Raw genomic sequence first — 13,134 nt, forward strand, 5'->3', positions numbered from 1 at the left:
TTACATGAGGATGTCATGTATTAATGATGCGGCTATGGTGTTTGATGAAATTCCGATCAAGAATGCTGTATGTGTTAATACGCTTTTGTCGGGTTATGGTGGGTGGAAAATGTGGGATCAAGGGGTTAAGCTGGTCGGGGGAATGCAACTGTTGGGTCTGGAAGCCGATAATTTTACATTTTCTACAGCCTTGCGGTCATGTACGGGGCTGTATGATGTTGAATTGGGTAAGCAGATTCGTGGGACGGTTATTCGAAAAGTTATTGAATTTGGAGCTGATGTGTTTCTGCAGTGCCTGTTGATTGAAATGTATGGTAAATGTGGACTCGTGGAGAGTGCAAAAAAAGTGTTTGATATGGTGGGATATAGAGAAGGGGAGGAGATGCCAGGGATGTTATTTTGTGGACTTCAATGTTAGGAGTGTGGGAAAAATGGAAATTATGGAGAAGTCATTAAGCTGTTCAATAGCATGCTGAATCCGGGGATTAAACCTGATGGAGTGGCATTTTTGTCAGTTATCTCTGCTTGTGGCCACACTGGCCAAGTGGACCTTGGGATAAAGTTCTTTGAGTCAATGACTCTAATCTATGGGTTAAGTGCTAGTCAGAAGCATTACAGTTGTCTCGTGGACTTGCTTTGTAGGGCTGGCGAGCTGGAGAAGGCATGTAAATTAGTAGATGTTGTATCAAATACTGGATATGAGAACTTCACTGTTTCCTTGTGGGGGGCATTACTTAGTGCTTGCAACGAGCGTGGAAATGTCAAATTGGGAAAGGTGGCTGCTCAAAGAGCCCTGGACTTGGAGCCTAGCAACGTTGGAATTTATGTTATACTGTCCAATATGTATGCTAAGAATGGGATGTGGGATGGGATTGAACAACCGAGGGAGTTGATGAAAAGAAGAGGATTGAAGAAAGATATTGGATGGAGTTTGATAGATGTAGTGACTTGATGTACAAGTGACATTGGCTGGCTGCTATGATTTTTTATTTTCTACTTTTGAGTGCACATACTGGGAATGGTATGTGTAGCGATGATGTCAAGTTGAGAGAGCCGATGATGGACATTGAATAGAATTGGTTAGATTTTGGTTTAAAACCAGTCCCCTTCATAAATCTACATTAATGAAGACCACTCAACAGTTTGCTACATGAGTACATCTTAATCATATCAGTTTGACTTGCCAAGTTGCTTGAAACTCTAGGATTTGAGTTCTAAGTTGACATTGAAAGGCGAGTTGGGAGGTTAGATTATTTTGAAACTCGGTAAATGAGCAGGCAATAGTGTGATGTTCTACGTCTCAATGTCTTTTTCCTACTAGCAAATTGAATATTAATTGATTTTATGGGTATCACTGGATCTGTATTCGAATGCATTGAATTCCAATCGAATTGGCATATGTTAGAAGGTATTTGGTATTTTCATGTTGAATTCAAGCTCAAATTATTTTTGCATAATTCACGAGCCACTTTCAAAACAGACTAATAAACTCGAGCTAGTTGAGCTTTTGCTCAATAGAGTTCAATAATTGAGTTTCAGTCGGCTATAAAAATTTGAGCTCAAGTTCGAATACGAACAATATGCTAGGATTTGGTTCGATTCAATTTGTTTGGATCATAAGTTGAAGGTGTGCAAACGCTTATGTTTAATCAACAAAACTTATTATTCTGAGGATCCAATGCATGTATCCTTCATGTAGTTCCATATTAAACACCGGACTAGGTTCATTAGGAAATGCAATGGCAAAAAATTTCCGCAAGTATCATTGTTGTCCCAAAACTCCAGAGTCCGGATCACTGAGAATGAATTTATACTTTACCACGCCCCCATCACATGTAAGCAGCATACTGTGAAATATATATTCTTGATTTATTATTCTTCAATTTGTAAACATGTACATTGGTTGTATGCACCCGGAGTTTTGAGCTTGTGACCCACTGATTCCAGCCAGTGTTAATATTCTTTCCCCAAAGGTCGATTGCCTAAGAAGCTGGCTGACAGTAGTTCAATATATACGTTAATAATTATTTCTAATAGTTCGGGTACTATGATTTGAAATACCTCTAAGTGTAGGTCTACCGGTCGGAACTGGTGGGACGTGATCTCGTGCTATTGTACTGAGGTTACGTGATACTTTTCAATTAAAGGAACCTAATCAGCAACTCATATGGGCATGTCTACATGGATGCTATTCAAGCTTAGAGGTTTTGAATATGTCGAAACCGAGAAGAAAATTTTCCTTTAGTTTTGTTGGAGTTAATATATCCAGAAGTTGAACTGTTTTAAATCCTTGAATTATATTGTATCTCAAGATAGCGGGTTAGTTCCTTTTTTCTACTGGTTCATACATATGTCTTCGGTGAAAGATCTTCTCATTTTTCCTCATTCGTAGCTGGCAGTTATTTGATTTATTGCAGCATTCCAGGTTTGAGAAATCCATATCTCTAAATATGTCGAGTTCTTTCGTATAATTTTACGTGGTTCCTTTGATTGAATTCCTGCGCATTCCCTTGTTTTGAGATGGTGTGATATATGTAGAGTAGCATTAATTGTTGTCAAAATATGGTTGGGGATCAAGGCTTTTTGTGCACCAAGACTTTGTTACATTTGAGCTGTACGTAGGCCCAACTTTCTTGAATAATCATTCTCGTAAATCACACCCTTGTCGGAAGTGGAGCATGTTATATTCTTCCTTGATTCGAACCACGTTTCATGATTTTCATCTCAATTGACCTTTGTTTTCTGCCCCTTCACACCGGCGATCATTGTCGCTAATTTTTTTTATCTTAAATTTCCGATTCTGATCTGCCATAGTTTACATCCTTCCACTTTCGTTCATGTCGAACGTATCGGGAAAAGCTTGGGTTTCATCTTGATTCTTGCGCGAAAAAAACTTCCGGTTGGGTGGTAACTAATCAAATACTCGCCCTATGTATAGTTAAGTCGTCACACGAGGAATCTGGATCATTACATAGCAAGTGACTTTTCACATTCTTCCGTTTACACACAAAAGCGTCATTTTTCGCTTTAGGTATGAATTAGGTCGACTCATCTTACAAATATAGAATTTTGAGATCGTCTCATCTTACTTTGCGAATCTTGATCAAAAGTGTTACATTGTGTTAAAAGTAATATTTTTGACATAAAAAATAATAATTTTTCATGAGTCAAGTAATATATGAGATCTGTCTCATAAAATTTATACATGAGACGATGTCATAAAAATTATTTGTGATTTTTGGACTTGAATTATGGGAATGGTATATGATAGGGGCCTTACTAAAGGCAGAGTAACATGGGATTCATGTGCCATACGGATTGAATAGTCTCAATCTACTGGAAAATAGATTTCTGATTGATGGATAATTGTGTTGTGGAATATCCGTTGTAGATAAATTTAAAAGAGCCCGGACAATTGCCCCATGATTTATGAAAATTTCAAGAATGTAGTAAGTACGGCCTTATCAACAACATTTTATCTAAAATATACTCTTCCCATCTCAATCATTTATATAGAATTCATTTATTTTCGATTATCCCAAATATTAACAAAGTTTTGGAAAATGTGAATTTTCTGAATGAATCGAATAGAAAAATAAGCTTTATTTTTCTAATAATTTTGAACGAAGGGAGTGTTAAATATTTTTGAGTTTTTTGCGCCAAAACCCCTTATGAAATATCGAAAGTGTATGTTTCACTCCATGAAAATTAAATAGGCGCTCACATCCCTTAACTTTTTATAAAAATTTCATAGTTTACCTTGCTAACACGAGTTTTTGAATATGCATCTACCTATGTAGCGGTTGATAAACTAGTTTTTGAACAATATTATGTTGAATGTATAAAATACTTTTTAATTAATCTATAATATTTTTCAGAATTCACATATCATAATCAATGTCATTGCTACTCGATGAAGCCAAGAAAAGTAATTGTCTAGATTACTCAATGGGCTCATAAACGGGTCCAAGTAGCATGAAGACAGCAAATTGTGGGTTATCACATATGTCTCGAAAAAACGTCAGGGATTTCGAGGATTGCTCAACGTAAATACTCTGATCCTCGAGTCATAAAACAATTTAAAAATATTCCCTTAGAAAGCATAAGAAAATGAGAATATACACGGTGGGCGGAAGTGTGCAGTAAATTAGAAGAAAAGTGTGGAAGAAAGACAACCAAGAGAGAAAGCATGCGCTACAAGTAAAGTATTCGGCGGAGACAAAACATTAGGAAAGCCATGTCCTCTAAAATGTCATTAAAGCGTGTTTATGTAGATAGACCATTGACAATAAATTTATAAATTATATCTCTTTCAAAATTATTGTTTTTTTCCCTTTTTCCCAGTCATGTTGATCAATTTACAATCCTGATTGGACTTGCCGGATTCGCGGGGCGGTCTAAAGGAAAGTGAGGCGGGTTCCGGTTTGGCCAACCCGCCCCAACCCGGATCTGTTGTCATCTCTAGGGAAAAGAATTGTCATTAGATAAGTAAGATACACTTATATCATTTGATTAGTAACATAAGATGATAAATTGAAAAGTAAGGATGATCTTATTTTTTTAACTCCAATTATTAAAAAACTTGAGTCAAAAACATATTGATACAAGGATATGTTGATCATTCACACAAAATTATGCCGTCATAAATAAATACTTAGTGAATTTTGTAAAAACTTAGTAAACATATAAAACAAAATTATGCCGTCATAAATAAATACTTAATAAATTGTGTGTCATCGTGAAAAATTGACCTTTTAATCATTGATCAAATGATCGTCTAACCTATCAACTCGTACACGCTCTCCAAAACTTTCTATTAAAATTTCGTTGATAACAAAACTACTGATTTGTAGGAAATTGTGCATCAAAACTAAATTATCTTTAAATTTTAGTTTATAATATAATTAGTATTGTTTGAAGTTTATTAGTTAAAATAAATTATTCTAAAACGAAAATAAACACTAAATGATTGATGAGTGGTTCCATTTGTCTAAATTAATGAAAAATAAACACTAAATTATTCTAAAATGAAAATAAACACTAAATTATTTGTCCCCAAACCATCCATGCATGTGAGTGGTTCCATTTGGAATAAATAACATTGGAATGGGGGAAAAGAATAGAGGGTACATATTTGTCATTACTAACGGCAACATAGAAGACCGTACCAGATTGGTTTGGGCCCCGCTTTTGTTCTCAATGCTTACACACAACCCCAAAAACCCGTGCAATGTCCATTCTCTCCCGTGTGATTTTGATATGCGGCATATCTATCGTATATATTTATGTGAGCATTGATGAGTTGTTACTCATCTAATGGATTTGTGATTTTGATATGCTGCATATCTATCGTATATATTTATGTGAGCATCGATGAGGTGTTACTCATCTAATGGATGAGCAATTTAATCTATATTCAAAATCTATCTAATCTAATAGATAGATATAACTGAGCCAATACTTGCACATGATATATATAGGCTAAAAACCGGATCTCAATGTTTGTACATGTGACCAATACATGTTGGTGTGAATAACGAGAAATTCCATTACTTTCATTAAAAATTTCAGAATTTCCCATACCTGATTCTAATCTACAAATTTAAAAATTACAAAGAAAAATATACACACTAAGCCCCACCCCACCGGCCCACCAACCCACCCACCCCCTAGCTCCAACTTTTGTTGATAAATACCTTCACAATTCTATCCTTTCCGAACCACACCCACCCAAAATCATAACCCAAGAACCTTCATATCCAAACTCTTTATTCTCAAATCTTTTTTTTTTTAAAAAAAAGAGCATAGAAAATGGCGATCAAGAAACCTGTAGCCAAGGTCTCCCAGGCAACAGCACTGAGGCAAATCTTGAAGAGATGCTCCAGCTTGGGCAAGAAAAATGGGTACGACACAGAAGATGGGTTGCCGGTGGACGTACCCAAAGGTCATTTCGCGCTGTACGTGGGACGAAACCGGAGCAGATACATCGTGCCCATCTCTCTGTTGACTCATCCCGAGTTCCAGGTGTTGCTGAGACAGGCGGAAGAAGAGTTTGGATTCGATCACGAGATGGGACTCAGTATCCCTTGCGAAGAAGTCGTTTTCAGATCACTGACTTCTTCCATGCTCCGATGAATTAAGAACGTGGAAGAATATTGCATATTTTGGTGTTCTAGTTCTTGAATCTGGAAGGATCGGAATATGGGCAGAGACGGACGACAAAGATGAAGCTGGCAGCAAATTTGTGCTGATTTTTCATCTCTCTTTTTTAACATCTTTCTTGGTTCCATTTTCTTCTTTTTTCTTGGTTTCATTTTTCCAAAAAAATTAATCAACCCATAGCTCATGAATTATTAGTATTTTATGGGTGGTTGGATTTGTATAAATTTAACTGGGTTCTATTAAATCGTTAATTTCTTGAATATAGTCAAACATGTAACGTAACGAAATTTGGGAAAAGGACTCGAATTGAAACCAAATATTACCACTTGATAATTTCTTAATCAAGTCATCCATTGCATGGACAAGATGGTATGGGATACATTGAGAGATAATATTATAGCATTATTCTAACGTTGTATTCAAACGATTTGCGAGTTTTTCTACGCAACGCAATGTCAGTTAACTGACCAGAAATAGTAAATTTTATATATTCATGTTTTTTTCTAGACATCTGTGTGTGTATTTGAATTTGTACGTACTCCACGGTCATTGGCCTCCTCGTCTCTTAAACCATTAGTTTAAGTGGGATCCTCGTGTTTCAATGAAACGTACTTTTTCTGCCGATTTGAGAACTGAACCAAGAATCGTCAATCGAATCACTGTTCACGACCCACCATTCCTACTCTTTGAATTGAAACAAATATAAATTATCCATTTTTTTTTTCTTGTTCCACATAAATTTGATCATATTTTACGAGGAGAAAACTCCAATATAATATATATTTTTCTTTTAATAACTCCGTCTCTTTCACATGGACAATGATTTCTCCATGTTATATTAACAAAAACTTGTGTGAAACGGTCTCACAGGTCGAATTTTGTGAGACATATTTCTTATTTTGGTCATCCATGAAAAATTATTACTTTTTATGCTAAGAGTATTATTTTTTATTGTAAATATCGGTAGGGTTGACTCGTTTCACAGATAAAAATTTGTGAGGTAATATTATATATATATATATATATATATATATATATATATGTGTGTGTGTGTGTGTGTGTGTGTGTGTGTGTGTTTATACACGCATTATATTGATTTAAAAGGGACCAAACTCAAAAATGAAATGCAGGAAATATGCTTGTCTCATTTGCTAGCTTTTGCTTTTGCGTAAAGTCGAAACGAGAAACAAAATTTGGTCCTTTCATTTAAATAAATTGCACGGCTCATTCAATAATTTCGACGGATAGTGAGGAAAAAAAACCTGTCATTTTCGAAATATAGTAAAAAAAGATTGATGTCTTCTTTTGATAAATCAAATGCCACACTTTGCATAACTAACAGTAACATTAAGTCAAAGGGTCGAGAAATTCGATGTTTGTGCGAATGATGAGACATTAAACTTAAGTTTCACAAAAAATTAAAGTTAAACATATTATTATAAAGTTATACTATAAATATATTCATTTATCGTCAGTATATTATACATTATTCATAATTTCAACTCAAGAGCCAAATGATGTATTAGCTGCATGTACGTCTTAATATTCGTATGGTATTTCCATATTATGTGTATGCTAAAAACGTTAATATCATCATCGGATAAAATTTCTCACTTTTATGTTCAAATTATTATTTTTCACTAAAAATATCATTTTTAGTTGGGCTCATACATATTTCTAACTTTATAATATTTTAATTATTTCATATTTTATATACTATTATTGAAATGTGATACCATAAAATATGTACATTAATTTCATTCTATAATTTAATATAATTATTAAATTGATTGTTCAATAAATCTATTGGACGAACCACAAGCCCAAGGCAGGGGGACTATCTTCTCAAAATGTCATGCAGTACAATTTGGTACTATTATTAGCTAGCTAGAGACACGACATTCAATATACTTGTTTTCGTTTCATTGACTCAACGTCATTCAAATGATTGCAGCTTTTAAATCATTTGATTTTTGTACACTCCCGACCCACACGTTAAATTACATAAATAAATAAAAAAAAAGCAACGACCCTAGCTGTCGTTTGAGGGTTCGTTCGATGTTATATATGGTGTACTGTCTTCACATAGTTTGAATGTACAAGATTCACACATACAAATGATTTTAAAAAAATTAGTGGACCCTATGTATGTGTGGCTAAATTTGAACCCTTGATTATATCATGAGGGTAGTGCTCCTACATATAATATACATAAAAATTCATTACTAAATAATGTAGTGTAAATCATAACCATAAATAATTTTAATCATCTAAAATTCACTAATAATTCATAATTTTATAGTATATTAAGAAAAAAACTTCGTTTGGTTTGCCTTTCTTCAAATATATCTTCTTGTTATTTCTGTTTTAGTTTTTTTTTTTTTTCACTTGACTCAAAAAAATCATTCGGTTTATAATGATGATATTCTAGGTAGTTGGAATATTGTAGATAATCATATTCAATAAAATGAGTGACAATACAGGGGAATATTACAACAAAAGTTTGCATAGAGAACTTCCGAATTTTCCGATAAAAAAGTCTTGCATGAATAAATGATAATGATGTTTTTTTAATCAGTAAATAGCCATGAGCTTTGTTAATTGAGATTCAAAATTGGTTGAACTTGAGTTTATTTTTATTTAACTACAAAAAAGATCACCTCACTTCTTTAAAGCAAATGTTTTGCACCTCTCGACTGCATCACGCCTAGGTAGAGACGTGGGTTTGTTTCAAGTGCTGAATAACCCAGGCGCACATTTTAATAACTATGCCTAGTACACTGACATTTTTCTTTAAAAAAAGTGTGAACTATGATTTTTTTAGAAAAAGAAAAAGGTACTGTTATCATGTGAAATGTGAAAGGAACCAAGTTTATGTTTGTTTGTCTTTTTTTTTTTAAAAAAATTGGATTTAAATTTTTTTTGGAAGATTGTATGCTATTGAAGAAGCATATGGTTTTAGCCCACTTCTGAAAACGTTTGGAACCAAGGGCTGACATTGTTTTTTGATCAAATTCCTTAAACTCCATTTTCAACTTCTAATCATATGTTTGATCAACTGATTTATGCGCGAGAGTCAAACTCTGGTTGTTCGTTTTTTCCCCTCTCCCAAACAAAAATTTCTTGTTTTGCTTTGCTGTCTTAACGAACAAAATAAATGTGTAATAACCTAATGGAGCTATATTCATCAGACCAGAAACACAAAACGTGCTTCCTTCAGTGATGTCCCTTTGCTTCGGCTGTCTCGTGAGATTTGGTCTTTGCCTGGAAAAAATAAAAACTGGTAATGATTCGATCTTTTCGGTCCTTATCATGACATTCGATCGCCATACAAGTTCACCATATCATGCACAAAACAACTGTCCAAATGCATCCAAACTCCCAAAACTACGTAAATTAACAAAAGAATCGAGTTGATACGGCTTGAAAAACAAACAATACATCAAGCATTTGAAAGGAATGAAACCTTAATCATGACATATAGTAAATGATTGTCCGGGCACGTCTGCAAGCATAAAAAGACAGAGGACACAACAACTGAGACGTCTGCAAGCATAAAAAGACAGAGGACACAACAACTGAGACGTCTGCAAGCATAAAAAGACAGAGGACACAACAACTGAGGATGAAATACTACAATCGAACATTCAGCAAGTACATTGAAAAATCATCCATCACTTGTCAACCAAGAGAACAATGAGTGGTAAACGAACCATCTGCTCATTTTCTTTGAAGAATCAAACTCAGTGACATTTCATATTGAGGAGGGTCAGACATTTTCACGGTTTTATTATTCAACAAACTACAGGATTAGAAAAGATTAAGAGGTGGTGATTTCAACTTCGGCTCAAAATTCCTCCGCTGATGCTAAGTTAGGCTATGTAAATCTGTATAAACGCAAAACCCGTCAAATCCATTAGGAAACAAAATCCAAGCAACATCTATACCCAACAAATGATAGCACGTCGGAGCACTATGCTTCTTTCACTATATGAGCATCATGGAAAGCAGTCAATCCTATGCAATCAATCATTTGAACTTTAAAACTTCCTAAAATTCAGGCACTTGCTCACTCTATACAACTATTGGGATTTAAAGGGACAAGGGATGATCAAAACAAACACGATCAGCTGCAGCCATTTCAAACACCACAGCCAGATACAAAAAGAAACCGCAGCGCTAAAGACGCTGAGTACCAGACAAGACTGTCTGAACAAACAACGGCACATCAAATTTGTACTCACTTTCTTCGCAATGCTGAAACAAAAGCTTGTAACTCACATTCTCGAGAAAATGTTCATTCACACTTCATCCCCATAGTCCATACGTCAGAAGACAGTCATGTCTGTATTAGTTAACTAACTATAACTAAACAAAATAGCAGCAATCAAATCCCAGTTTCCTCATTCCTGCACTCGATCAGTTTTTTTTCCAGCTTCAGTTGTCGTCATATCCTCCTAATTCGGGGTGGACAACAAGAACTCATCGCGGGGAAGAAAGAAAGGTAGGATATGTCGTTTTTGAAAGATATAGCATGAAATTTCAAATTGTTTTCTTGGCATGCTCCTTATTTTACCTCACAGAAGAATTTTTTCCAAATAGCATCCCCGAATTCTTTTAGACGATACAAGTCAACCCATTAATCCACACTGATGAATAGTGTTTGAGTCATTATCAATTACAATATGAAATTGTTTCAAATTCTTATTTTTTAAATGTTTCCTCAAACCTAAAATGTTCAATAAAATTAAATTAAGTAAATTTGTTTTGTTTATAAAAATAAGTACCGTTACCCAAAAGGAGCAAGATTCTATTTGAGAGGAAGCATCTAATTGTAATCTGACACTCTTTAGAGTCCTTGAAACGACGTCGGTTTCTTCCCCTACTCTTCAATAAAGCAGCCAGCCATGTCATTTGTCAACCATATTTCGCCAGATAAATCTCCTTCCATCACTCTCTGGGATCCTGATTTTTCTTCTTGCTGTGATCGGAAGAAATGGCGTCGTCCGGGCAGGTGAAGGCGTCTCACATACTTATTAAGCACGAGGGCTCGCGGAGAAAGGCCTCCTGGAAGGACCCCGACGGCAGCCGCATCTCCGCCACCACCAGAGACGCTGCCGTTGCGCAGATCACGTCCATCCGCGATGATATCCTTGTTGGAAAGTCGAGATTCGAAGATGTTGCTTCTCGATTATCAGATTGTAGCTCAGCCAAGCGCGGTGGTGATCTTGGTGAAACTTTAAACCCTCGCTGTTTTTTCAATGAAATGGAATGTTCAAATCTTGATTTTCTTAGAGATTCGAGGGTTTTTGCTCCATTTGTTTTGTAATTTGCGATTACATTTGTCTTTGAGGATAAAGAATCTGCCTCTGATTATTTAAACGCGGTATCGCCAATTTGCTATAGTTGTGGACAGAAACGAACCAAGAATTTTGATGATTATTTCAAACTTGCTGATTTCCACTCACTTAATCATTGAAAACTTCTGAGTTTTGATTTAAATTATCCAGTGGAGATTATTATGTCTATTTGATTTGACTTCGGTTATAGGCAAAGACACTATACCATTCATGAAATAGATCCCTCAAGCTGGAGGACGGATTTCTAGAAGTGTTGGCAGTGAAATTATTTTGCCATCTTACAAGAGTTATTAATTCTGTCTACTTCACATTGTTTGAGAAATTTCTGATTTTTAGCAAGTGAGTAGAATGGTGAGAATCTGAGCCTCTTCACCGTGGGAAATTTCTCTATTTAGTGGTACAAATGATAAGACTTTGCATTAGCTCTGGTAGCATTATCAGCTTGCATAAAATTGATTTGGCAGTGGTTGCCATAAAATCAAGATAACAGTACAAACCCAAAATTTAGCTCTTTTAGGTAAAGACCTTCTATACTTATGTACACTCCAGAATTTTTTGTGGAGAAGAGTTGGGATCTAAACATTTTCCACCCTTGAGAATCTGATACTGATGATGGACAGCTTGGATTACTTTTTACTCTACTATTATATTATTTGATGGCTTATTTTTCGCAACGTACTATAGTTGCAGCAATAGAACCTCATTATACCAATTTTCTCAGGTTATTTTGGTCGTGGCCAGATGCAGAAGCCATTTGAAGATGCCACATTTACTCTGAAGATTGGAGAGATAAGTGACATTGTTGATACCGATAGCGGTGTTCACATTATAAAGAGAACAGGTTGATGTTGGTGCACTACAATGTGGAGAAGGAATTATAATTACTATAGTTGCAAACTTGCAAAATGCCGATTAAGACCATGTTATTCTCGCGGCTCCCGTCATGCATCTCTTCTCATGAATGTGATTCATTAGAGCAATAAATTTCCTTCTCTCTAATTGTGCTATCTGAAGTTGGATTTACTGTCATCTCATGAATGTGATTCATTACTGCAATAATTCCTTCTCTCTAGTCTTGCTTTCTGAACTTGGATTTACTATCATATTTTTGTGAATTAGAGAATATGACTTGACTCGAATGATTGTGAATTACCCTTTGATCCTTATATTTGGTCGCAGATTTTGAATGGCCGGGTAGTAACAATGGTGTGGGTGATAAGATTATTTGTCACAAAGAGCAAGCATGGTTTTATGAGCATAATTCGTGAGACGGGTCAACCCTACTCATATTCACAATAAAAAGTAATACTCTTAGCATAAAAAGTAATATTTTTTCATGGGTGACCCAAATAAGAGATCTGTCTCACAAATACGACCCGTGAGACCGTCTCACACAAGTTTTTGCCTAAAGAAAATGATTGTCGTAGATATGTAATATATGGTAGTATGTTTGTTAAGATTTTTAAGTGTAAGATAATTTTGAAATTTTTGATGAAAGGACAAAATTGTCTTTTTTTTTCTTTTTCTACTCCGGCGGCGGCGGTCTTGCAGTCCGGCGGTGGTCTGGCGACGGATCCGGCAGCTGACGTGGCGGCGACGGTGTCAGTCCGAC

General features: G+C 35.3%; 3 protein-coding genes across 3 annotated transcripts; all 3 read left to right on the plus strand.

The window, feature by feature from the left end:
- The first annotated feature begins 34 nt into the window (after positions 1 to 34).
- On the plus strand, positions 35 to 952 carry LOC140818692 (pentatricopeptide repeat-containing protein At4g33990-like). Its single transcript, XM_073178731.1, has 2 exons — positions 35 to 358; positions 419 to 952. The coding sequence occupies exons 1-2, from the start codon at positions 35 to 37 to the stop codon at positions 950 to 952; spliced, it is 858 nt and encodes a 285-aa protein (XP_073034832.1).
- Positions 953 to 5,701: 4,749 nt separating this feature from the next.
- On the plus strand, positions 5,702 to 6,302 carry LOC140818174 (auxin-responsive protein SAUR50-like). The gene has a single exon (XM_073178062.1). The coding sequence runs from the start codon at positions 5,812 to 5,814 to the stop codon at positions 6,133 to 6,135; it is 324 nt and encodes a 107-aa protein (XP_073034163.1). The 5' UTR covers positions 5,702 to 5,811; the 3' UTR covers positions 6,136 to 6,302.
- A 4,771-nt stretch (positions 6,303 to 11,073) lies between these two features.
- LOC140818537 (peptidyl-prolyl cis-trans isomerase Pin1-like) lies at positions 11,074 to 12,688 on the plus strand. The gene is made up of 2 exons (XM_073178529.1): positions 11,074 to 11,393; positions 12,244 to 12,688. The coding sequence occupies exons 1-2, from the start codon at positions 11,159 to 11,161 to the stop codon at positions 12,366 to 12,368; spliced, it is 360 nt and encodes a 119-aa protein (XP_073034630.1). The 5' UTR covers positions 11,074 to 11,158; the 3' UTR covers positions 12,369 to 12,688.
- Positions 12,689 to 13,134: the final 446 nt, after the last annotated feature.

The sequence above is a fragment of the Primulina eburnea genome, chromosome 17 (assembly GCF_022965805.1).
Source record: "Primulina eburnea isolate SZY01 chromosome 17, ASM2296580v1, whole genome shotgun sequence".
NCBI lineage: Eukaryota > Viridiplantae > Streptophyta > Magnoliopsida > Lamiales > Gesneriaceae > Primulina > Primulina eburnea.

What these genes read in the sequence shown, in the direction of transcription:
- LOC140818692 (XM_073178731.1), top strand. Translation starts at nt 35, where the DNA reads ATGGTGTTTGATGAAATTCCGATCAAGAATGCTGTATGTGTTAATACG. An exon ending in CAAAAAAAGTGTTTGATATG is followed by an intron (nt 359 to 418) that starts GTGGGATATAGA and finishes CTTCAATGTTAG; the next exon opens with GAGTGTGGGAAAAATGGAAA.
- LOC140818174 (XM_073178062.1), top strand. Translation starts at nt 5,812, where the DNA reads ATGGCGATCAAGAAACCTGTAGCCAAGGTCTCCCAGGCAACAGCACTG.
- LOC140818537 (XM_073178529.1), top strand. Translation starts at nt 11,159, where the DNA reads ATGGCGTCGTCCGGGCAGGTGAAGGCGTCTCACATACTTATTAAGCAC. An exon ending in CAAGCGCGGTGGTGATCTTG is followed by an intron (nt 11,394 to 12,243) that starts GTGAAACTTTAA and finishes CAATTTTCTCAG; the next exon opens with GTTATTTTGGTCGTGGCCAG.